General features: G+C 41.3%; 1 protein-coding gene across 1 annotated transcript in view; it reads right to left on the bottom strand.

The window, feature by feature from the left end:
• Positions 1 to 3000: 3000 nt before the first annotated feature.
• The window catches only part of MFSD14A (major facilitator superfamily domain containing 14A), a 202351-nt gene continuing 177883 nt past the window's right edge, over positions 3001 to 27468 (bottom strand). Inside the window, exons 10-12 of the mRNA XM_069232161.1 lie at positions 20547 to 20644; positions 18448 to 18611; positions 3001 to 5465 (exon numbers count right to left, since the gene is read on the bottom strand). Coding sequence (XP_069088262.1) covers positions 5259 to 5465; positions 18448 to 18611; positions 20547 to 20644 — 469 coding nt within the window. The 3' untranslated portion in view covers positions 3001 to 5258. The remainder of the gene's footprint in view (positions 5466 to 18447; positions 18612 to 20546; positions 20645 to 27468) is intronic.

Below are 27468 nucleotides of genomic sequence, written 5' to 3'. Positions count from 1 at the left end.
TGTCTTTTACTGGGTCCTGAAACACCTGTTTGGCGTGTTTTAACATGCCTGGTAGCATTGGCAAACTTTGGTAAGAGCTGTGAGTGGATGCCAAGGTGTTAAACAAAAAGTCATCTTCTATGGGCTCCGCATGCATTGCTACATTATGGAAAGTAGCTGCCCTTGAAACCACCTGTAGATATGCAGTGCTGTCCTCTGGTGGTGATGTCCTTGCCGGGTAGCAATCTGGACTATTGTCAGACCGGTGCATCATATAAATCCCATGCATCCGGGTCATCTTGGGTCATCCCCGTGTGTGTTGGGGGTGTTGCTACCGGGGACAGGTGTGATGAATGCAATGGTGAAGTCTGTGGCGAAAACCTTGGTGGTGTCTTGTCTTTTGCCACCTTTGCCCTTGGCTGCATTTCCGCCTCCTGGAATGCTAGCTTTCGCTTCATTTTTTATTGGAGGAAGAGTTTGGATTTTCCCCGTGTCCTTATGTGCAGCCTCCTCTGGGTATGGTCTGGCTCTCCCATGCCCAGTTCTTGCTTGAATCTGTGCCCTTGCATTTGGGTGGAAAGGCCATGTTCTTCTGTATAGGAGCCTGTTTTCGGCTCCGAGGCTGCATGTTTCGACACCGAAGGTTTCAGTACAGTCTTTTTCGGTTCCGAGGAAACCTTCTTGACTTTGGGGGTGTCGAACTCTCGGTGCTGAGATGGTTCGGAGCCGGTATCTCGACCGGAGTCGGATGTCTTCGGCTGCTGGGAGGCCTTTTTCGGTGCAGATGTTTGGTCACCGTGTTTTCGGGTTAAACCATGACCTGTTGGCGGTGGCATCCCCTTGGCCTTTATTATTTTCGAATGAGTCTTTGCTGGGGCTGATTTACTCAGTTTGTTGCATCTTCGGTTGCTCGCTTTCGGACTCGTCCGAATCTCGAATGGAGAATCTCTCCTCTTCTTCGACGTCGATCTGTTCAGCCAGTGTTGACGCCATCTGGAGTCTTCTAGCTCTTCGATCGCGTAAGGTCTTCTTCGATCGAAATGCCCGACAGGCCTCACAAGTATCCTCCCTGTGTTCCGGAGATAGACACAGATTACAGACCAAGTGTTGGTCTGTATAAGGATACTTTGCGTGGCAATTCGGGCAAAAACGGAAGGGGGTCCGGTCCATGAGGTTTGAAGATGGACGCGGTCGGGCAGACCAGGCCCCGCTGAAGAGTGGAAGCCCTGAAGGGCCGCCGGAGCGCTTCTTTTTTCCGGTGTCGATGTGCTAACACTAAACCGGTAACCGAGCGCGAACAATACCGTCAAATTTTCCGATAACTAGCTAACTTTCCCGATTCAAAATACGGAGCGAAGAGGAACACATCCGAACCCGATGGCGGAAAGAAAACAATCTAAGATGGAGTAGACGCCCATGCGCAATGGAGCCGAAAGGGAGGAGTCCCTCGGTCTCGTGACTCGAAAAGACTTCTTCAAAGAAAAACAACTTGTAACACTCCGAGCCCAACACTAGATGGCAGGATAATGCACAGCATGTGTATCTGCAGCTACACATGTCATCGAACATATATCTGTCTTCACAATTTGATTTTGTGGTACGTCCTATGTTTAGTTTGTTTCATTCATTAAAGGTTGGATTTTGATTCCAACTGAACTGAAAGTATATATATAAATTACACCTTCAGGAACCTATTGTTCTGTGATAAAGTTTATACCCAGAATCCTTTTTTTGTTTTTGTTTGGGGGGCGTGGGGAGAAACATTGGGGAGCCCCAATGTGTGTAGTATGGCGGCAAGAACGGCACAGATCTTGGGCCAGAGTGGAAGTGTATGCTGGAGTTGTCATTGGCACAGTATCAGGTCTCTAATAGTCTTTTGGTGCATTAGAGCACACTGGTCACACAGCAGGAGTCGTTGCTTGAGTCCAGGCACCAAAAGCACCCTTGAGTGGGCACGTGACTGACATCTTCATGCATTCAATGCACAGCTTGAATCCTGTAATTTTCTGTGCTGACAGTTCGCTAGCACACTGTCAAAAGTTTTTTGGGGGAGTTGTCGGAAGACAAAGGATGTTGGGAGTGGAGTACTGGATGCACCTTAGAAGACATGGAACCAAAGCAACTGATGTCAGCATGCGGGAGTGGTATTCTATGTGGACCACTCCAACACTTCTGAGGTGATACAGAGCCAACGGTAAGCTGTGTGACACCACCAACCGGCACACTATCATTGTAGGAAAATTCTTTGGATCCAGTCTGGTGGTTGGAGGATATTCTAAAGGTGAGGAATTTGTAATTAGAAGTAGTTATCAGAAACAATCCAGCAGACCTTCAAGAAAGAAATGACAAGTTTTCACATATAAAGAGAAAAACTGGTATTCAGTCGTTTGATCAACTCAATAATAAATTTTAGTTCTAACATTGTTTGAAAACTTTAACAGACAGACATCAAAATAAAATGTATACATTAAGAAAATGTTGGCATTTTCTTGAAGTTTTGTTTTGGTGAGAATGTGCTTTGCTGGGGTAAAAATGTACACAGGCTGCTGGTGAACATTCTAGTATTACAAAGTACTATTTCATATTGTCTTTGAAAAAGCAATTGCAGTGCCAAAAATCATGAAAATTGACAGGCTTGGAATTTGGAGGTGTTTACAGATTACTTCTTTTTTTTACTGCGCTAAATGCATCCAGAACATCTACTTTACAGCACTTGTTGGTGATGAAACTGTTGTGATCAAGAATGGCTAGAAGACTTTTCAGGAAAACATTAGTCTAACCTTTTCTGCAATCCTTTGAGCCTCCACTAATAATTTGGTCATGAGAATATTGTTAAATCAGAATTAAGGATATTAGACCCCATTTAGAAATGTTTGGCGCATCTAGAAAAGTGAAATAATGCTGCATAATGTAAAATATGTTATTTACTTCCACCTCAGGTTTGCTAACTTGAAATAATGAACATGGCAAGCCTACTTGGATACAAAAGTAGATCCCAGACCCCAGTAACAAATCACAATGTTAACGGTTAATCCATACATTTTATTAACAGTTTACATTATGGTCATAGAAGCTGGCATTTTCCACGTAGGCCTAAAATGTTATTTTATAAAAACACTGGGCATGCCATATAAATAAAGCATGATAGCACAGTCTGGATTATGAACCAACACAAAAAATATGTTAGCATCTTAAAATACTTTTTGAACACCTGGGAAGCAACAAAAGCTTTGTTCAGAAAAGCAGAGCACACAGACATTTTACACTGTCAATCTTTAAACAACTCTTTTCAGAATGAGTACAGGAGCAGTACAGCATGGTTCAAACAGCTCCACAAATGTACTTCAACACTATTTGATTTTAAGAATTATTTGGGAGTATAATAGTGTCCATACCTCTTCACCTTTGTAAATGCCTGGATGCAGACACTAAAAGCCCATTAAAAAGTTAACACAAACCACCACAGGACAAATGTTTTCAAACTTTAGACGGGTAGGAAATTTGTGGTCACTGGTAAAAGAAGGCAGAGTCTGAAAATAGTGCCTTTATTTATTTTATTTTTTTAAAAGAATAAAACCTTAAAGTTATTAAGGCAGTACAGAACCAGCATGGCACCATGCTTACTATTTCCAAACAACAGAAGATGAGCATCTAAAGATTTAAAGAGCAATGCGTGGGAACTGTGTTCCCATGCAATTAGAATGGATTAATTCAAAACAGGCTACAAACCACATTGTGGCATTACAATTTCAAATGATTGAGTCGCGTTTAAAAGTCAGTTTTATTAACAATATATTTACACATTATACTGCTCCTTTTTATCTACGATATATGTTTTAAAGTTAAAAAAGTATTGAGCGTTAACCACAAAACAAAATGAAACCATTTTAAACTATACAATACTTTATACACAATTTATACAAAGTAACGTCTTTTTTTTAAATAATATACCTGGACACAAAAATATACACCTTTTAGAGAAATTCACATCAGTAACTGTATAAAGCTCTCTTTACTAAGGTCCTACAATTTAGGACTATAATATTAGCTCTGAAAACTATGTGAGGCTATGACAATCTTCAAAGGCCACTGACATTTTCAAGGCTACACACTTCAATTTCAGTTGTTTTAAATTCAAGTTTTAAGATTCGTACGATTATACGAAAGCATAGTGGTAACTTGTGTATTAAATTGGAATTAAGAAAGCAGAGTTGTAGGAGTCAACAGCTGAAATCAATTGTTCATCTTTCAATACCATCCTGCTAACTTCCAATACGAATAAAAGTGTTCAAGACGGCCTACATGCTACTCAAAATATGATAAATTAACTTTGTAATACACTTAAAAAATTTGACATACTGTTCTGCAAGTGCTCAAAACATGATTTCATGAGATTAAAAATAAAAATAGCAAAAGTGATTCTAAGAAACAGTAAAATCCAAGAGAATAGCTTCCTCCTCATTTTAAGAGTGCATTCAACATTAAGGCTTTCAACTAGATATTTTCACCATGAACTGAAGGCGTGTAGACATATTTCATAGAGACACCTTAGGCAGATTTAAAGTCTGACACCTTGGTGAAGTAATACCAAATCTTGCCCTAAACAAATGCCCTGCAGTAGCTACTTCATGTTGGCAGGTTTCTTTGATCTGAAAACTCTTGTGCATATTAAACGTTTTCAAAGCAAGAGACAGTGGCATTTTCAGAGTGCCTATTCTAATAGCAGATTGTTTTTATTCAAGCAAATGGGCTTTTGTAGGTTGTGGCAGTGCGCATGAGTAGATTAATAAAGTTAATTTAAGCTCTTGGGTATGAAGACAACATACAGGGGAGGAAAAAAGTGCACAAGAAAAGAACTAGATTTACTTCTCACACACTACTTAGATGTATAGTATTTAACCAAACAAAGCATAAATGTTGTAATGATGCTGCAAGGAAATTAACGCAGGAACACATGCTGATACTAGATTATTATTTTTTTGTTACACCCCATTAGATTGACATAGAAATCATTTTTGCAATCTGCAGCAATATAATAATGGCATGAGTAAAGCTAGTGGTAGGTGCATTTTGAACAAAAACCATGAAAAAACATGTTAGTCATAACATCTTTGGAGATATTTTAGCTTTTTGCAGTTTTTACAAAAATTCCACCATACATTTAGGACCACCTTAGAAAATTTCCATCTGAACTGGTTATACATCCGGAACTTGCAGACGTAAAGGAGTAAAATGAATCCACTATGCATGACCTAGGAGTCATTACAAACAGGTTGCTGTCATACATTTGTATCCTGTAATAAGGGTTCTTTGGCCTCTCCAGGGGCCTGAGGACTGTGCTGATGGCCATGGCTACCACAGTGCTTTTTCCAACTGCCAGACCGTGCATTCATATTGGTGTGTTCAGGAATAAACAAGGCAACAAGCAGAGCTAACAGCACGGAGCATGCACCAAATAGAAATGGTGGTCCAGGTATGATGGAGTTCTGGAGGGAGAAAAAAACATGTTTATGCATTGTTACAACATTCCGGTTCTTCAAATTCATCCTAAACTTAATTTCCTTACCTACATTTTCGCACCCAGAAACACCCTTAAAATAAAAAATAAAAAATGTGGACTACACATACACTGTATGTAATGATGTTGCATACACCAATCATTACTGTAAGTAGAATCTGTATTTGGGGAAAAGGCTAAATAGTCTACATTAGTTTGTTATCACTCACTGTCTACACTTAGCAGGCAAGTTTTTTTATATTGCTTTTTTGTGGGAAGGCTTCTAAAGTCATCAGACAAGACGACTCACACATGGTTGGGATATTTACTTTGCCGCAAAAGCATTATATTTACAAGCTCTCAATTTACGGATGAAGTAAGTGCAACACAAAAATATCAGATGGAATTTCTAACTGATCTTTTATATGAAGCAGAGCATTTTCATCGGATGGTATTAAAAATGGACATGTTGTGAACACAATGTTTATGGAACCTAAAGCCATGATCAGTATACAAGAGAATGTGAACTAAGAATTATTCCATAGATGTAAATTACTTTTCAGAATTTATAAGTAGCCTTTACATCGCGCTCACTCAATCCTTAATAGGCAAAGAACCTAGGTGATGAAATCTCCCTTTATTTGACGTGAACAGAATAATACCAGCACCATCATGTCAAACTATGGTCATCTCTGTACGAAGTTTGAGCGCTATGCTAGTTTGCCCCTATAGTATGCCTAGTAAGAATACCTACTCATACTGTGCAAGGAAGTATTGGAGAAGAAACTTCTTATATCCAGTTATCTCACTGACACCAACCAAAACCATTAACATTGTTTCTGGCAATGTGGATGCCATTGTGGGTAAAGCCACAGGCCCAATATACAGTCACTGATTTCCATTTGTTCAGATCCACAATGTTTGAGTTCTTCTAGACTTTTAAAACTAAAACAGACATGGACAAATCTCTCAGTGCCATCTAAGGGGTCCCAGTTAGACTTTATTGTATCTAGCCATTGAAGGCCTTTAAGTCTTTCAATGCAAGGGAGTCTTTCACCACAAAGATCCTAGCTCAATCATCCTTGAGAAGAAGGCAGGTGAACAACAAGCCCACTTCCCTACCTTCAGCAGAGGCTAACAAGGCCCAGCGACTACCTCTTGGACGTGTCACCAACCTCTGCACCATCTTAAGTAACCCACTCCACAAAAATAGGGGAATGATTCAACCATGTGAATCTATGAGATCCATTGCTGAAGAACTTCAAAGATGATAACATGAATCATCCAATGCTACATTTGATGTTGATGCACATTTTACTCAACTAATGGTCAAGGTGCACTGTGCATTCTGGTATTCACCTGGAAGAGTTAAATATTAGGTGGCTACTTTATACTCTGTCTAAAATCTTACATGTCCCCCTAAATGATTGCACGTTTGGCCAACATTATTTGAAAGACCTCTGCCTAAGCTCCATTATTTTTCTCCCTCCATTTCTCAATCTTATTTGCTCTGGAATCTACCTACAGGTTGAGAATGGGACAGAGTGGAATGAATGAGTGGAATAATGTTTCCTTTCTGGCAAACCTCTAACTCCTGATTCTAAGGCTCTTTCTCATTATCAACATTCTTTTGAGGACCTACATGCAATCAGACAGAAAACACACACCCATGGATTCTCTTTCAAACTGGAAGGAAACTGGTGAGTGGGCCACATACGACTTACACATATTTATGCCATGTAGGCAACGAATACTCTGTATTTTAAATTGCTATTGAATATGTTTTTACCACTCTGTTTGGGATACCCACAGGTTGATAAAAGGAAAGACCACGTAGATGGGAGTTAAGTCACCATTAGGTAACTAGATGTGCAAAGAGCCTCTGGTGCTTCAGATCAAGATAAATACTTTCATTTCTTGCTTTAAAAAGTAGCAAAAGCTGTAATATGGATATTTATCTACTTTGGGATGGGCCTTACCATGTGCTACTAGGCTGCAAGAAAACACTAGCAAGTATTAATCCTCTCAACTTTAATTGAGGTGTAACGTAACTTCCAGATTCTATCATTCACCCTGATCACACTGGCATTTTAGGAGATAAACCCCTTGAACCAGGGGTCTTCAAACTGGGGGGCGCCAGGCTCTGTCCAAAAAAAGGATTATGCAGATAATAGGGCTTTGTTTTAAGCAGAGAAATGTTTATTGCATTTTTAAAAAGGTAACTGCAACTTATTTAAACATTGCCAACAATAAAATAGTTAGGAAACATTCTGAGGGGGGCCTCGATTTATTTTTTTCAAATGGGGTTCGGGGTTAAGAAGTATGAAAACCACTGCCTTAAACAGTAGGATATATCTGCCACAAACTAAGCACACAAGAAATAGTGGATCACAGCCTCAACTAAATTCAAATAGTGATGACAATAGTTAATACAGAGCCCATCTTTGGTTTGTGAGAAAGTCCATGATTCACATTTACTTATACCCAAAAGTCGTAACGGTTTTTGATATGGTGTTGCATGAAAGCAGTTAAACAATTGAATAAGATGAGCAACCGACATGTTTTGTCTAAACCGGACTTTATCAAGGCAGAAAAACTGAATTAGTTTAATTCAATGAAAACAATCAACCATGTGTCAATAGGTTACTTGTTTGGGAAACTCACAAATAAGATGGTATGCGTTTAAAACACTGTGATCTTCTCTATACTGGATAGCTCATAAAGACCTTTGCAAATAACAATTGATTGCTCCACTCCAGCAAGTTTTCTACCTTATACGCTCAATACTTAAATTTTTGGAAGATCAATGGAAATGAATTTGTTCACAACACTTTCCTCTCAATTTCGACAGCGGTTGACATGATGGTTCGGTTGTTTTCATTGAGTAAACTCGGCTTTTTAAGCTTTGATAAAGTCTGATTTAGAAGAAATCTATTTCAGCTGCTCATCTTTCTCAATTGCTGATTTGCTTACATTGAACACCATATTGACAACTGTATCATTGCAATTCTTGGATTTACTCGCAAGCCAGAGACAACCTTTGTATTAACTTCTGTGACTAGTTTTGAATTTAGTTTGGGTGTGCTCCAACCTTTTTTATATACTTAAAGTGGCTCCTCAGCTCTGGTTGAGCCCATATATAACATCATAAGTAGCAAGGTGTTTTTGGATTGTCACAACACTGCATTTTTGTGCATCTATACATGTTTCTCTATTATACCTATTGACTCGTCATACTGCCGTAGATATCTCAAAGACTTATTATTACTCATTGCTACCTTTGTAATAGTACATCTGCCACAACTATTTAGTCCTGCAATGATTCCATTAGAGTAATAGGTCGCAGCTGGTACAGCAGAGAACTCAATCCTACAGAACTTAAATCATCTTCTGACATGTCAGGATCTCCGGTAGATGTCTGATCTTTTTAACCAAGAGACCCCCAGAAGGTGTCTTCTGTCAGGAGACTTTCCTGAAAAAGGGAGAGGGACCATTTTAGGGTGTCTTGAAGGGCCTGAGAGAGCAACAGTATAACTTCCCCACTGATAGCTTTCAGGTGCATAGAGGTTTAGGAGTCACAAGCCAAGGGGCTGTAACTAGACCCCATGCACCACAGAGGTCAAAGGGATCAGACAAACACATCCTTTGACTTAATCAACAGGATTTGAGCCTGAGACCATAAAAGGTTACATTTGACCTAAACTACTGTTGTGTATATACAAGAAAATTCAGTAAACACTAAATGTCTAAACCAGCACTGATAAGGAATAGAAAAAAAAAAAGGCAAGTTTGCCAAATAGCACCATTTATAGGCCAATGTGATGATATGAGTGGGCTAAGTCAAAAATGGAAAAGCCTGGCCTTGGAGGGCTACTGTTAAAGGAAAACGTTTTTCAGATTGAGTCTGGCACCTGGGGATATTTGCATGCGGAATCTCTCCCCACAAGTATCCATCAGACACTACATTAAGACAAAGGAAATCACCTGCTGGAAATATATCCGTGTCAAAAGTATTCTGCATATGTAGTAGGATAATGGTGTCATTCTTTCAGTGCATGGTGTGGCATGTCATCCCAGAAGGGTGCTGCTGTTGCCCTCTTCCTGACAGTTTATGGCATCAGAAGAGGATTGCGGAACAGCGAAAGACCTCAACTCTCTGCGTCCGAATAAAGTCACAAATAATGAAGCAAAACATCATAAGGTGTTGATTTGTTATTCGTTTTTCAGCTGACATTTTATGATGGAAAGTTGCTTAATAGTAACGCAGAGTCAAGCTATGTGCAGCTTTGTGTTGCCTTGTGCCAAGTGGGCATCGCATGGGTGGTACATGGGCATCCAACTCTACCAACAATGGCTTTAACACAAAGCTCCATTTACTAACAATGGTAGACATAACTTTGTGCCAAAAAACACTCCGCCCACAAGCGGTCACAACGTAGGAGAAAAGTATTTTGTGAATCTTTTTTAACTTTGCAATTCTGCTGCACTTTACAGCATGCATACACATTAGGAAAATTATTAAAGATAGTCTAAGCATTGCATTTTGTGCTGGGAGGGTGCCCTTCCAATAAAGAAAAAAAGATGTGCTATACATCATAAATACACACACTCCTTGGAACTATGATGTAAAGGTGTGTGTGAGGCAAAAGAAAGGCTGAAATTGTGGTTGATGCGCTGTGTTGCATAAAATATTAGTAAATCTACCCCTAGTTTGTATCAGTTGCAGTGCCTTACTTTGCACTGGTTCCTTGTACAGAAAGCAGCACCAGGAAAGGTTGAGCTTGCTCCGACATTACCACAAAGGCAACAAAAGCAGGCATGGAAATTGTCAGAGCAATCCAGGAGTGGATAGGCTTTGTACTTCTATCATCAATATTTGTAACACTGCTTTCCAAATGTTTGTCTCGCATGAGCACATGAGAAAGGTAAACTGATCTGCTGGGATCAAAACTTTTTCAATTGAGAAATGGAATCTGCTCAGAGAACGAACATGTCGGGAGTCTGAGAGCAGTGTTGTCAGAACAGCCTTCAGAGGGCCACAGGGCACACAGGAGCTACTGGGCCCAACCGAGGTGGTTGAGGCCTTTTACTCCCAATGCCCCAGGGCACACACTACTATGGATCCTGCTCAACTGGCTTAAGCACCCTTTTCTGCACCTCTCATTTTGATAGCACAGACTCTTTCATAGGAAGCTCAGATACAGATCAGTGAACACGACTCATAACTCAACATGCGAGCAGCGAGAACAATAAATCAATGTCTAGTCAAATACTTGTTTTATATAAAAATAAGTATCTTAATTCTATCTCTACACATGCAGCGGTAAATGACATTCAAGAAGCAATAAAACAATCCCATTGAATTTGGGGCTCTAGTAGTTGTCTGGCCACTCCCTGTCCTCCCCCCACTAGTGTAACGAGTTCGGTATTATTCCCCATTCACTGAAGGCCGCAAACAGGGAATGTAAACTAGCAGGGCGTACTCAAGAGTTTTTACCTCTAGTGACTGAATTTACTAACAGAGTCAGAGTCTAGGGGCTTGCAGTGAAAAATTGCATTATGTCCCGGAGGGCCTCAAAAGGTCCAGTTCTTGGCTTAAAAGCTCTGACAGTAGGGAACCCTTCTGTGATGCAGCACGGTCCTATTCCGTATCAGAAAAGTCAGGCTGTGCAAGGCATTACCTTGCAGGCACCAGCTCTCCCCCTCAAGCAACGTAACCTGCAGATTCAGATGATCAGCGATGCTCCTACAGTCACACACACAGTCACTTTCCTCTCAGGAGGGATGGGGTGGCCTCCTTGCTTCAACTTGGCTCTGGTGGTATCCTGTTGCTCCCCGGGCCTCCCTTGGTGCAGTCCACAGAATGTGGTTGTTTGGTCAGACCGGTGTTGTGGTTTGAGGGGATGGCCCAGAACCCTTGGCCTCAGTGTCTCCAGGCGGTCCTACAGGTATATTGATACTCACATATCCAGACAAGCTGGCCTGATGTTGGCATCCACTGCAATCCATCCTGACATATGGGGTCGCAAGGCAATCCGGCACACGGGCTATGACCCGAACAATGCAAGAGAAGATTTCTCTAGCAGCACTACGGCGATGTCTCCTGGCATACAGGGCCACCACTTCACTTCAGGACATGGGCAACAGCTCAGTCGGTGTGGGGAGCAGATTTATCCTGCTGCGCTACCAAGTTCAGTTCAAGGCAACCCCTTCTGGCATACGTGGTTACCAACTCAGTCCAGCACATGGGCCATGGCTTGACCGGTGCGGGGATGGATTCCTCACACCTTGCATAGGGAGTCCTCATGTCGGGGACCCCTTCTGGACCTTGCTCTCTCTAACACTCTCTGCTTCCTCATGGGCACACCGGTCTTTGTGAGAAGGCAGGCGCTGGTGCTCCTAGCTCCAGGAAAGGTGACCTTGGTTTCCCAGGGTGATGTCTTCCAATGCCCAGCAAGGAGACTAGCAGGCTTGGGCCCTTAGTCCTTGTCACAGGCAGAAGTCTTGCAGAGCTTTCTCTACTCACACAGCCCTTCTGGCTACTCAGCAGATGACGACAGTTTTGGTGTCTCAGACTTATTGTCCTTTCTCAGACACAAGATGTAATTTAGTGTCTGAGTCTCAAGTTTTATGTTGGGGTTCTGCTTCTTTGAAATGGACATCTTTCCCTTTTCTTCTTCCTTCCGAAGGATGTCTGTCACAGCAGGAAGGATTCTGAAGCTGATTGTCCCAGAACAAGATTTTTTAGGAGTGATCAGAGTTCACACCTGGATACCAGCCACAGTGATATGTGCATCACAAGGTTAATCCTGGGCCCTCGGCCCTACTCTTTATGATTCCCTTATCACCCCATCTCCCTTTTTTTTTTTTTTTTAGATGTGCCCAGGTCCCTTCCTTGTAATCTGTCACTGAATCAAAGTTTTGAAAAGCAGAAGACAAGTCTGGCCCGCTCATCTTCCAGTGCGTGTCCCACCCCGCTTACAGGAACGCACCAATACACAAAGTGTGGGGGGGGAATAGGGGGGGAGGGGGGGGGACAGGGGGGGGACCTCTACCTCTCGGTTTTAACCAGGCAGGCCCGAGCTTCCCAAAATGGAACCAACATCCTCTATGTAATGTACAAGTGCATGCACATCTGCACTTAGTCCACATCAACAGCAGACTCGCTGCCCAGTACTGTTATCCTCATGTATTATGCCACCACCAGTATACCCACATGCAGCACAGTCTACACACACACTATTCAGTTCTGCAGTCTCTCTGTACTGTACCAGTGTGTTATTTTAAAAACACACTGTCAGCACACACACATTTACTATGTGTGCATTGTACTCCACTTCACCTCACATGCAGTGTATTTCTGGAGAACGTGCATGCATTCAGCACGTTTCCACCAGCATGCACTTACACACCAACCTGATGTAGGTCAGGGGTGAGTTAAGCACACAGCAGAGGAACCTTTACAAAGATGAGTGAACCTGTAGGTTTCAATCCAGTGACACAGGGTAAAAAGGACCTGTTCACTACTACTGATCACTACAGGGCATGCTGCCACCACAGCTCTTGTGCTGCTTCAATCCTGATGAAGGCAGTAGCCTTCCACCACTTTCAGGGCTGCGCTTTGTGTGCCCATCGCACACCAACAAGACCACAATCCGTGAGACCGGCCTACGTCATGTGCACTCGCATGATCTGTGTTCGCTTATGACATTAGGGGTCCAGACTCTTACCATGCTGAGAACTTTTCCATCCCAACAAGGCTGCATGGCAGCTCTGAGTAACTCTTTGAGGGAGATATATTGCTTCTGATTTCTTTGATTTTCTCTTAGAAGCACAAGGAGATTTATTTCTCAGGGAGATCGGCTTTTAGAAGGAGCTGACCAACTTCCATAGGCTTCTTGAAATTTGGATAACATCTATTTTTTGTGGAAGGCCACAGAGTTTAATATCTTGTTATGTAGGTGTCAGGTTTAGCTACAAACATAATCACAAGATGCAGCTCATCACCAGGGTATGTGAGTCAAATGGCAAATATGTGTCACCTATAGTTATCACACTATTTAACACCAGTGAGGAGAAACCCCAAAAAGTGTCACAAATCAAATAAACATAATCAAAAGAAAAAAAAGGGTAGTCCAGGCTCTTGGTTCCGCCATTTGTGGCAAGCAGATAAAAGGGAACTGTTACAGCTGGCTTGGGTGGCTATAGTTGCAATGTCAATTCTAGTGGTGAAATTCTAGTGAATCCGTGTATGGGAGTGCAATGCCACTAAACAGAACCAGGAGGGTGAACTGCTCAAAACTAAACACTTCCAGTCTGCCAGACCATAAAGTATCCGTTAAAATCAGGCTATATTGTTTGACAGTTTAACACTTTAACACTTTATTCAGGTAAAGTTCCCGAGAGATATCATCCAGCTTCTCCTCCCCAAGGGATATCACATTTAACAATTTTGCACCACTGTTTTTCAGTTGTGGCTCATTCATAATGGATGCTAACCATTTATAAAGAAACATTAACAGTCCACTTACAAAAAGAAAACCATCTTGCGTCTCAAGCAGAGGGCAGAATGTTAAGGAAACTGCGGAACACACTCCCCTTGGCCTAAAATGGGACAGCCAGTAGCCAATAATTGTTTTCTGCTGCACGTCAGGGCTGTGTCAATCCCATCCCTACAAATAAGCCGCACGACCTGTCAAGCTGTGTTAGCAAAGAAGGGGAGAAGCAGCCACAGTACACTGAGGCTCAATGGGCGTTAAAAGCAACTGCCCAGCCCCAGCTCCGCGTCAGTCATCAGCTGGTGACATCAGGCAAAGAGGAATTCTTGGTAGTAGTAGAATTACAGGTGGGGGTTAAGCTGAAAAGGTAGCTGAGGTTAGTAACAACAGAGTGACAAAGAGGTAACACACATGTGAGCTTTTGATTACATGGTGCAGAGCCTGAAATGGCGCAAAAGAAAGAATAAGCACAGTCACCACTTCTGAGAATAGGTGTGTAAGAACCCATTCTGTTATTTCCTTCAAATCAACTTTTAGATTTTGTTTACTCTGTTCTATTCTGCTCTAAATAAGGTTTGTCACTTCCATTTGTATGTGCACAGGTAGAACACTGCTACTTTTGTGCTGTGTTTACGCATACACGATTCGCAAAGCACTCCCCACACTCCTACTTACTGCATTGTTTATGAAGCTTTGGTAAAGGCTCGTTTTACGAGTGTTTACTAATGGACAAGTTTGTGTGAATGCCCGAGTGGATTCACATGGATGGATAAGAGTGGATTTTCAGATTGATGGATGGCCACACAGATAAAAGTGGATGTCTGAGTGAGTGAATGACAATCTGGATTCCTAAGTGTGGAGATGGTGGATAGGTGAGTTGGCTGATGCTGAAGTGGATAGAAGGTTGATGAGAAAGTGGATGCCTCATTTAATAGACATGCAACTGGAAAAATCACTTCAAGAGTGAATGCTAAGTGGAGCGGTGCATGGCTGGGTGTGCTGGTGGATGGATTGTGTGAAGTAACCGGAATTGGTAGGCAAGTGGGTGAATGGATGGATGGATGGATGGATGGACGAACGAGTGACTGGGCAGTTAGAGGAGGGTGTGGAGGTGGTGGATGTACTGGCAAGTGGGTATAGGACTGAGTGGATATATTGCTGTAACGCAAATCTTCTGGAGTACACAGCCAGCACTGGTCAGCAGAGGTGGTGCAACTCTGCACCACAGTGCCATGCAGCCAGGGAGACAAATGTCTCCTCCCCCCTGACAGTAGCAACAATGGCAGGCAGCCACATCTACAGGCAGCAGTTCTAATGCACCACACACAGCAGACACCAAATGGGGTCCTACAGGGAGGAGTTTTCACTTCTGGGCCAGGTAAGTCTGATGGTTCATCCTGGTCCGAGGAGGTGACAACAAACAAAAGAGGCATTCAATGGTTCTAGCATCCCGGCACAGAGAGAAAGGCAGTACGACGAAAGAGAGCAGGTACAGGAGCAGAGTTTCTGCCCCTATATGCTGCCATCAGACAGGAGAGGCAACAAAAGAGACTGGCAAAAGAAAGATCCGGGCGTCCTCACTAACCTGTGGCACAAGTGGTCTTTTACAGTAAAGTCTGAGCCAGTGTTGTGTCCAATAGCTCTCATGTCTAGGGCTCTGGACGACTAGACATATACAGCTGGTAATGGTGGTGCTGGCAGGGCATGTTATCCCTATGGGACAGTTTCGCTGTAGACGTAATTTTGCGGAACCAGAAGATGGCCGAGTGACAAATCAAGTTTCAGTACTATGAGGTCAGTGTTAGTGCTAGAGTACCAGCTATACCCAGAATCGTTGTTGGCTACTAGAGGTGCAGTAGGGCTAGTGTTTTAGTATTTGCACTACACTTCTAATTTAACTGCTATAAGAACAGTGTACAGTGACAGAGTCAGGAGAACGGGATCAGTGCATCGTGCACATTTCCACTGACCAAGTGGCAGTGTTATAAAGCTGCTCTCATATTGTCAGTATTACAGGATTGGTCAGTGTCAATGAATAGATCCACCTGCACTGGGTCACTGCCAGAGAGAGAGCGATAGATGTTTGGTGGAGCAGTGTCCACACTAAAGGATCTATTTTCTAGGGGCAGTGCTACATAAGCATTACATGGTCACTGTAAGATCCGAGCTGTGTGATTAGTGCTATGAGATACAGTGTTAGTGCTATAAGATTGCTGCTGTATGTCTATCAACAGGGCTATCTGACCACACTTTTGTTTTATGGACATCTATGTAGTGTAGATACAGTGTTTTAGGAATAGACAATGCCTCTGTGCTACACGACAGCTTTTAATAGGACTAATGTTGGTGTTCTCAGGTCAGGTATAGTGCTACAAGACCAAGGCTGTCATAGCAATGCTACAGAGCTTCTATCAGTGAATAGCATTGCAGGTGATGTTGCTTCATCTCTTCCTGTGTCTCTCTGCATCACGTTCACTCTTTATGCTACAGGAGAAGGGCCCTGCCGGTTCCAGAAGGCAGTACACAGTGAGATCTGGTCCCGTGCTCTGTAGGATGAATTAACCTATGTATCGCAATGCTATTTGAAGAGTGTCCCGGTGCTTAGAAACCGGGTATTAAGAAAGAGGAAATTCTTAGCAAAGAGTAAACAAATGTTTTCAAGGGTTTCCAAAACTGTGATTCATTCAGAATATTACAAAGGTTAAATGTCAGACAATTCCAAGCTTGAGCAGCGAAAAAGTAAAGGAGGAGCCCCCACTCACTGAGCGTTTGAATCGTTGGACTACTATCACAAGAGACTCGAAGGAGCGTAGTGGTCTTGCCGGACAATAAGGCCGGAAGTCTCCACTAGGCCTGACTTATAAAAAGCATGACGGACCAGTACCAGAGATTTAAACAAAATTCTTTCCTTAACCAGTAGTCAGTGTAGCTCTCCTAGACAGATAGTAATGGATGCATTACAAAGTAGTTTAAATAAGTGTGCAGCTGAATTCTGAACAACATGCAGACCCTTAATGAGATAATTCAGGTGGCCTCGGTGAAGAGCACTGGTGTAGTCCAGCCGAGACGTAATAAGGGCATGAACTACAGTTCTCTGGGTCTAAAATGGCTGCAGATAAATACATTTCTTAAGCTCCGTCATAATCGCAAAACAAGATCCCACCACTGCTGTTTAGCCAATTTTTAGACAGATTCTGCTATAAAACATACTATTTGCCATAATGTTTCAAAGTTGTCTTGGCTTTTGCTGACATTTTAGGGCAAGTAATGCTTGCCTGGCACACACAAGTATTAGAATGTGTCATTAATGCCCCATTAGATTATCTTCTTGTAGTCAATTTATGTGACAATTGTGCTTAAAATGCACTAGTTGGGCTTTTTTTCCATTTTTTTTCTCAACGGAGACTTCACACATGAACACTGAGAGGAAGTCAGGCTGCTTTGCTTGTTCACACAGACCAACTTCAGACAAAGATCTACACTCTACCAGTTTTAAATTGTACCAGCTGCCACTACTCTCTTTCACCAAATATCAGAATCTTTGGCAGAGAAAGATTTATTTTTTTTAACAATGTATGAATTTATTTTTTAACAGACTACATGCAAAACTAAGGTGACAAGTCATCTGTGATTTCTTGTGTAGCCATTGCGCAAAACGAACAGGAACTGCCAAGTATTTTTGCTAGCTGCTCCCCGGTCCCTCCTTTGAGCAAAAACGGTTTGGTTGGTGCCATTGTAGGATAAAACATACCACTGTTGTTTTAAATAAATACCTAACATTTCAGATATATTTTTTTAATTCCTCACTCCCCACGGACATCAGTTTGTGGTCCGAAAGGGACACCCTTCCCACTATTTCCAAGTGGTCTGTTTCTTGTGTGTTATTAAAAAGTAAAACTAAGGCCCAGTCCAGTAGGTTGAAGGCTGCATGATAAGCATTATCAAACATAGCTCATTAAGAAACGTGCACATTTCTTGCTATAAAAAACAGGAAATAATATGTATATTATGTAGATCGTGCCCAGAGTTTCAACACTAAGATGGGTCATTAGATACAGCAAAGAAGCCCACCGAAAAATTATAACTAGATCAATGAAGAAACATTTTTGGTGTGAGAACATCCAAAAGGCCCCCATTTGAACCACTGTATAGATATAAGACTTATTTTAATTGGTTTCATATCAAGCGTCTAAGGTGATTCAAAGGTAAACTGAGAAGACAGAGTGGGATATCACATACCATTGTGTACAAAAGTACTGTGTGATAAAGCAAGCATTAAACATTTTAAATTTCAAGGCATGCATTCACTGATTCAAATTCTGTGTAAAGCCTGTGAACAAAACGTGCACTCTTGAGATTTATCTATAAAGATCTACAAAAGCAATGTTAATATTAGATCTGTAAAAATAAAAAGTGCAAAACTCACGTGCAAAACGTAAATCTTGCATAAATATTCAAAGCAAATGAGAATACCTGTTGAGAATGATGTTGTGAGACTCTATTTTCTCCAGGTTCATGTTCAGTTATCGTGGGCTCCGTTAATTCCACATGAAAAATATAGAATATAAAGCCGTAGAGTGCTGGCCCCAAGCCATTACACAGTCCTCGAATACCAGTTATCATTCCCTGACCAACACCTGAAAAAGGGGGCATCAACAAATTAACTGCTATATTTCCCAGATACAAACAAAACAAAAGGCTATACAAAAACTCTTGTCAAAGGCTCTTACTAGGTAACCTTAAAAATGAGAAGCACGGTTTCATGTTCTAGGAAGACATCGTACCTGTCACCTAGTGCTAATTTTCAAGTGCCATGAGGGTCTGCTGAATTCAAGATAAGCTGCTCTTCTCCCTTGCACTGTCAGTTATACCCCACCAGCTAAACGCAATACAAAACCACACTGGAACAAAAAAAGCGCTCTTGGGCAATCTCTAAAGCTAGGCCAAAGCTTTAGAATAAGCCAGCAGGATAAAGTACGTCCTCGCATAACTAGGCAGGCATGAGTAATGTTGACAGGCAGTTCGATGCAAGCGGCTTTGTTGTGATGGACAAACCTCCGACTAGTACAAAAAGAGCACTCCGCTATCTTGTTTTTTTTTTTTTTTTTTACGAAATCTCCTAAATCCCACTCTTGAGCTCTGCAATGTCTGGATTTTCATAGGACATTTTATCTGCTGTACCGCACATTACAGAGTATGGGTGAATCCTAATTTTTTATATCCACAAATTATTTAGATGTATATTTTCTGCCCTTCTGGTTCATTTCTCTCGAAGGCTGCCATCACACCATTATGGTGAAATTAATTTGAGATTACTGACAGCCCAATTTACGTTTTGTATTGACTTGTATTGTAAATCGAATTCCATGCCAAAATGTGGAATGAAAGTCCTAAGAGCGTACTGCATTTTTCAAACAGAAAAGTTACCCTTCTTCCCCTCCCTTCCTGTGCCCTGGCCCCACTTTCATATATGTACCTATTTGCTACCGTTGTCAATCCATTCCCTCTCCATTCGCACCATAACTTCTCCAGACCGGACTGGAGGATGAGGCTTATAAACAAGCAGAACAAGTAACAACACTGAGTAAATTGTACTTCTAAAAGAGGCTCCTTCCTGCACCCTGATCCCTTACCAATCCTCAGGCTGATCAATGTTTTCAGCAATTCCCCCCATCCCTGGCACCAAGTAGCTTGTCCTCAAAGTCTGCCACTGATCCCCATGACTTCTCCAGAAGCGAAGAAACAATCCCATAATGGAGAAAACGGTTGAGATTAGTTCTTCTTACCACTTCGCACAGACATCGGAATTCGTAGTTTGCAGGCTATTGTATGAATTTATTCCCCCCTTCTTTACAATTTGATTTTTTTTTTTTATAGTGTACACTCTGTTATTGTTATGACGTTTTAGCGCTTTCAGCAGTCTGGGGGTCCAGATTCTGATTTGTCTTCTGAAGATGTACTATCATAGTAATGAGCACGGATACGTTCTTTTGTCATGTAAATATATCATTTTCAACAAATTATTGGTGAATGTTGTCATGTTTGATGCAGGAGATCTAGTCCTGTGCAGAATTGCAATTGGTAAGATCAGGGGGCTGTACAGAACTGCTTACTTATCTTCTTCAGTGGTAGTGGCGCGCCCCATGAAAGTGAAAACAGCAATGGTGGCGGTGAGTGCTTTAGGGGGCCCAATTAGCTAATTAAAGGCATTACTTGCTAAGTTAGATGTGGACTGAAAATTCTGTGTTGGATGTGTCTGAAAATACTTTTGTTTATGGCCTTGGAGTTAACAATACTGCGTGCTGTCAGGTTTGTCCGACTCGGCATAATATCGTTACCATAAGTTTGGAGTCTCTTTGACTACAAGTGACCAGTGTTCTCATTTATATGGTAACTTTGAAAAAGGTTTTCTTTCCACTTCATATGTTAGCTACATGTAGCACTCAGTGGCTTGTATTTGAATATTTTTTATCAGTTCTAAAAGAATGTTTCACCACCGAGTATGTTAACTAGCCCCTTCTGTGTTTCACCCAGACCAAATGTAACCCAACCTTGGTCGTAAAAAGGTTTACCTTGTTGATCAGCTTCCGCAGTTCGAGAGACCAGAGCACTTATAGCAGGAAAAGTGATACTTGACATGGCTGCAACAGCTCCAGCAGCCCACATCATCCTGTGTGAGAAAAGTAAAAAAAAAAAAAACATTTAAGATCCCCAATAGACTGTTCCAAGACGCTCAATATCCACTGTTGCAACTTTTATTTATAGTGACCCTTCAAATTATGAGGATCACAAATACGACAAGATTAGTGGCCCCATGTATGACCTGTGAATGCAGTCCCATCCCCTGTGATCTACAACGTCCTGAAGATACTCTGCGAGTTAAAAAGATTTTCAGACCCGCAAAGTGTTTCTGCCACCAATTCAGACTTGCAAAGAGGAGGAGGGGCATCATGTAAGGGGAGTCGTCGTCCTCTTTGTGATTTAGAATGAGATGCATGCCTGGTGTGAAACTGCAATCGTGGTTGCAGATCAATGAACCAATACCAACATTCAATACTTCGAGGGGTTGGGACAGGTAAGTCAGACTCACAAAGTGGAAGATGCACCTGTGGGACACTGGCAAAGTGGAAGCTGTCTGTGAATGGTGGCTGGGAGCTTCAAGAGAAAAAAAAAGACCAGAGGACTATTATAAGTACCTCCCAACTGTCACTCCCTGCATGTGAAAAACGTTTATTTTTAGAGGCAGCCCGTCTGCTTAGGGTGCAGATCTTGTGAAAAAAAGGGTGCTCACGGGGAGGAAATACAAAAACAGCTATGTGCCTAGTAGGCTTCCATTCACTTCATTCGCAGGGTGTTGCAAAATGCCTCATTACTTCAACTCCAACATTAATGACGCAGGAGGTTTTAAGATGCACTAATCAGCTACGCTGCAAAACGGGCTTAGCTTGTGGACCCTAGATTTCCATATAATGTTTAAGGGGAAACATGTTACTTACCTGTAATCCTAGCTTTCTACTGTGGGTATATTCATAAACATTAGAATCTCACTTCCATAATTCATAAATATTTTCAAAAATGCGTTTAATATTTCGGACAAAATGGAATTAGATGTAACATTTGGAAGCTCGTATTGTGGTGTATGATGTATTTTATAACTTAGCAGATGGTCCAAGAAAATCTGAAGAAATATAATTATCTATTCTCTCAAGCGAGAAAGCCACGACAAGAAACCCCTCTGATTGAAATCAGAGGGGGGTTCTTGTAATGGCTTTCTCGCCAGAGAGACTAGATAAGATTTCTTCAGATTTTCTTGGACGATCTGAACAATTGAAAACAACTTTCAGGATGATTTGGGTAGGAAAACCAACTTGCTTTTAATCATGGTATTTTCATTACAGATGGCAGTTTTTTTTTTTTTTTAACTGTAAATGGTAATTTTTAAAACGTTTTTGTGCAGAAAGCTTATGTTACTATACTTGATAGTGTATGAATATCAAAGAAAAATATCATCATATGGAAGGAATATTACTTATAATGTCCGGTATAACGCAAATAAGGGTGGTGTGACCCTTGCCTATTTTGTCAAAGACAAATTAGCTGTCTACTGACCCTTTTTGCTATGATGGGAAAGTGTAGTTTCTGAAATCTATCAAGGAGGAGGGACAATCTTTCCACGTGAAAAACAATATTTACAGCACAACTTCTGCTTGTTTTTGGTGAGCAGAAAGCTTAGGAGACATTCATTTTCAGGCTGAATGCAATTTTCAGCACCGCTTAGCAAATTAAACTTTGTTTCAGGGGAATGACAACACATTGCCTCTTGTTGAGACGTATCTCGAATAAAGGAGGCAGGAAGTCCAAGTGCACCCAAGATGTAATTAAAGTCTTCAAGTCTAAGGATTTGAACTTTTTTTTTTTGTATTAATCACTAAAACCTTGAAACTTTCTGGCTGCTCTGCATTTGATCTGGGTTGTACATGCCCCGTGGGTTTTATAATTATACATCTCCCCATCCTCTAATCAGAGTTGGAGGGCTCGTGGAAATCTACAAGGAGCAGTGGAATATAAAGTCCTTAAGCCTGGATACACTATACTGTCCTGAACTTTTTCCTGTTTAGCATACCCACATCCTCAGTGTCGTCTATTGCTGGGGTGATTTGCTACTGCTGTCCTGGCCAGATGTTTTTAAATTACTTAATGAAGCTTATTTCCTCTCTCACGTTTCGCCATTCTCAGTTCTTCTTGATATTACTATTTGATAATACACGATTCTTTTACTAGGGATTTATCAGACTACGGAAGCAGTAGACCTCTCAAAATGTGTCTCCGAACCTACTAACAAGGCTAGATGGCCACACCATCAATATATTTTTTGCTCTGTAAAGCTTGTTGACCGTTATCAGACTGACCCTCAGTTACGGACTGTTTATTCTTTCAAACGTTTCCATTTTTGGGCTTTAGCATCACAGCTTTGCTCCCAGTCTAACAATAAATCTATTTGTTCTCAGCCTTGCACCAATTTTGTATGTGAGGCTCCATTCACCGTCCTCTCTACTATCCCTGAAATGCAGATGTAGGGCTCAAAGACGGAGGACCCTGAAGTCTATCCTTCAATTCACTGAATAGTTGAGGATGCATCTCCCTCCTATCATAAGAGGATTACCCAAACTTTAGACATCTCTTTCATTTAAGATCTGTTTGCCTGTGTAACCTTCAAAACCAAGGTATAGCGATAGTTTAAAACTGGCTTCATTAGAGTGTAAGAAAGTTGAGAAACCGTGCAGAACTCAGAATTGAGTTACAAGCAGTACAAAAAAAAAAACCTATAAACAACTTATTCATGGAGATAAGGTCAAATATTATGCATAACCTATTCCCTTAGGCTCAAATACTACTAAACTGTAGTTCAATAACTTAATAATCCATCTCGCTCTTCTCAGGCTACAGAGCATATAGAACAATTGTGTTAGTCTTTTTTCCTCTGCTCTGAAGAGAAAATCGGCAACATTCTTTACGTTTTACATATCTTTCTTCACTTGCTTCTCAATCGGAGTCATCACCAGGCCCGACGTCTCCAGACATTAGAGTCGTCTTGGGCAGTTAAAGCTCTTCCAATTGTTACAACTTTGGATGCATGCCAATGAATGTTTGAATCTTGCCAGCTTTTTCTTCTGGCTCATTAGATTTTCTACCTCCAAAGTTCTGGAAGAAGGCCTCTAACTGCCTGGCTAAATCTCTTCAGTCTTTATGCAATTTGTCTTTATAAATCAGGAGTTGTACCCTCAGATTGGAAAAAAAAACATGGTGGTCTTACTGCTTAAGAAACCCTATGCAGACCCTGCAGTATTAAGCAATTTTAGGCCAATATCTCTTCTCCACTTCTGGGTAAAAACCGTTGAGATATGTTAATGACATTATCTCTGATTTTCTTGAGGGTAACAACTTAGTCAGGCTTTAGCCCAGCTCACAGTGCTGAACGTGCCTTTGTTGCTGTTTTATATGATCTTAGAAGGGCCACAGACAATGGCCATGTTGTTGCCTTAATACCTTTAGGCGGTAAACCATTACATTTTGTTTTTTTAACAGGTAGTGGAAATTGGTAGCCCAGGCACTGCCTTTGATTTGTATAAATCCTATTTAGCAGGCAGAGCACAAGACTCATCTTCCACCTTTTCAACCTGGATTTCGGATGGTGAAGCAAGGAGTGCCTCAGGGCTCCTCTCACAGCCCTACATTTTTAAATAATTATCTGAGACCCTTGGATAAATTAATTTGTAGTCACAGAATAAATTGTATGAATTATCCGGATGACACACAACTAATTTTTTCAGTTGACCAACGTAGTCCTTAGAAGCTTTCCATAATTGCCTACGGGGCATCTTACGCATGTTAGGGTTGAATCCATTAAAGTTCAACAGTGAGAAATCAGAAATCCGCTTGTGGCATAGGTAGGCCTCCTATATTCCTTTACTAAAAACCTTCTAGACACAACCCTAGACGTTTGTTTGGTAGTTCAGAACCTTGGAATGTACATGGATACCGATTTTTCAATCTCTACTCAAGTAAAGAAGCTTTCATCTACCCGTTTATCTCTGTGGGGTCTTCAAAATCTTCCCACTTCTTTCTGACCATCTTCATCTACTGGTAGTCCAGTCACTTGTATTGTCCACAGGATTATTGGAACTCCTAGCTTCACCTATCTGAATAAACAGCTACATCACATCCAGACAGATATGGTAAAGTTAGCATAGTCCTGCTCTTGTTATTCACCTTCATCAGCTGCCATGGAAAAATTATACTGGTTACCAGTGCCTAAAAGGATCAAGTTTAAATCCCTATGCGTAGTGCATAAAACAATCCATCTTGTAGGGCCTAGGTACCTACAATCTAGATTTAGTCTACTTATTTTCCCAAATTCACGAAGGCACTAATTAGTAGTCATGTTTTTTCGGTACAGGCAGCTTAGTTATGGAAGTAGCTCCATTCCACCAATAATCTAGTATCCTCTCGGAAGGTAGTGAAAACATGTCTCTTTGCTTTGTAGGTTTCCCATTTGTTTGGTTAATTTATTTCTTGTTTGTTTTTTCAGTTCCCATCAAGCAGTATATGTATATTAGCACCAGCACACCTCTTTGGTAATAGGTGCGCTCTACAAGTGGAAGTAATATAAATACATAAATAAATAATAATGTGCTGTGAGATGGCTGGAAATACTTCCTCCCACAGCGTGTTAGTTGGGGAAAGCAGGACAAGTCAGTGTGTTTCTGATGACTTCTCTACTTCAGGGGAAGGCTGCTGGCCACCAGTATGGGGCTGAAATGTGATCAACTTTATGCCCCACAAGCCACGGTTTTACAAACGTATAATCATATGTACAGTGACACACACGGAGCTTGAATATTTTTTTGTGGCCTTATTGGAGTTGTTCTCCGCACACTTAATACACTTTTACTCACTGTGTGCACCACACGTGAACACCATGCAGTTTTACAACAATCACATTTCTGTGTTGCTTTCTAATACACCTGAATTATGCTTCGTCATTAAGGAGCAGATGTATGAAAGTGTTTTACCCATACTGGGTCTATGGGAAAATGCTTTAGTACATCTGGCCCTAAATCACTACATTATTCTGACAGCTTGATGCCGTTTTTTAAATTATTTCCATCTCATTTACTTTTACGATTGTAACAGATAGTTTTAAAGATTTTTCTTTTGATTGTCCAGCACAGAGGCCTTTGCTATATCATATGTACTGTCTACTCCAGGTGCCTGTATATCCTCGGGCACGCCCTTTTGTTAAGCACAGGGAATCCAGTATGAAGATGTTACACAAAAATTGCAACCTGAAAAAATGTTTTGCTACACTACTTTACAACTGTATTACAATTTGTCTGCGGTATCTATCCGTCATACATACCGATAGAGTATCATTGCAAAACCATCCTGGCTAACATGAAAATAAATTAGGCGCCTGATTCATAATCATGAAAATGCAACTCTCTAAATGTATGTCTTTGCACTGGTGCAGATTTTCCACATTCAGGATTTCACAAAAGTTTACAAAAGTATGCCTGACAACCACACTACCAGAAAACATCCCTTAACTCTATTTACATATCAGCAAATATAGACAATATTTTATTTACTCATGTGAAAATCTGATGAGAGTTTGCAAATTCACTTTCCCATATATCTCCTTATTATCCCTCCTGGAAACACTTTGCACATGCCTTTGTAAACAGTAAATGTCTAACCTTTTCCAGTGTGAAATAGGTTGGAGTGGAGTTTATGTATAACCTTAAACACGTTTGTTGGTGGCGACACAAAGACTCAGAGCATTCCAGGCCTGGATCTACTGCATGCTGGATACTTCTAGGATTTGCATGCAGATTTGCAAAATGTTAACAAAATCTGAGCCTCGCTATAAATCAAGCCCCGATATAATCTGAGCCTTAAAAAAAAAAAATCATAGAAACTATCATCAGAGGTCTGAGATAATGAGAACTTTTGTTGCTCGTTGCAGGGCAACAAATGGGATAAAGTGGATATTTTTACAGGATAATTTGATTTTTGAAGCATACTGTCCCTTAGGCAACCAGTTATTATAAAAAATTCCACACCCCTAAAGCGTAAATATCGGACAAGCGTGAGATTTCATTTAGAGTAACTCGAACATGATTGAGATACTGACCAGGTGGGGTCAGTCTGCAGATGAAACTTTCTTACAACTCTGCTCAAAAGCTCATGGAAAGCCACCAGACTGTCTACTGGTGAGAACCTAAATGAAACGTATTAAGCAGAAACTCGAGAGAGGTCCAGCTAATCAGAAGGTGACCCATCCGAGTCAGAGTCCTGAGACAAACGCCTGTGCCATCTCCCTTTTCTAGGACTAGGAGAATAACATTTGGAGTTAGCATGACGTCTGTGTCTGCATCGATCCTTATGTTATATATCTCTCTTGTGTAAATGTTCAGATACAGAACTCTTTCTCGACGCACAACCCAATTCACTTACAATCCTCCCTGTCACGGCTGGATAGTAAAGACAGGCTGCTGTTTAACTTCCGAGGATGGCTGATGAGAAGGAATTCTCTGTGGATATCTTGGTGCAGGGGCTGAGCCTAGTTGAAGAGCCAGTGACTGCTATATCTCCTGGAGAAAACCCAATGATCGTCTTCCAGGTTTACATGTGGGAAGTGACCCAACTGAGTGATGAGAAGCCCACCGCCGTGTGAAAATGTCCTTTGACATCAACAGGTGTCTCAACATTGACCCAGAAATCTCAGAGTCCCTCAGCAAAGATGAACGGGTATGCCTTGATGTAGACTGTTTCAGAGTCAAGTGAGGAGCATGAACTGCTGAACATACCAGGCAGGCCATGGAAGTCTGGGACACCAGAGCAGCATTTCTACACAAAATAATCTTTCTGCCCGTCCACTATCCACTGATGATTCCTCACCTCAAGATCAACCTTTGAGAGAGTGGCTTTAGT

The sequence above is a fragment of the Pleurodeles waltl genome, chromosome 4_2, assembly GCF_031143425.1.
Source record: "Pleurodeles waltl isolate 20211129_DDA chromosome 4_2, aPleWal1.hap1.20221129, whole genome shotgun sequence".
Lineage (NCBI taxonomy): Eukaryota > Metazoa > Chordata > Amphibia > Caudata > Salamandridae > Pleurodeles > Pleurodeles waltl.
This window is presented reverse-complemented; position numbering and strand designations above follow the sequence as displayed.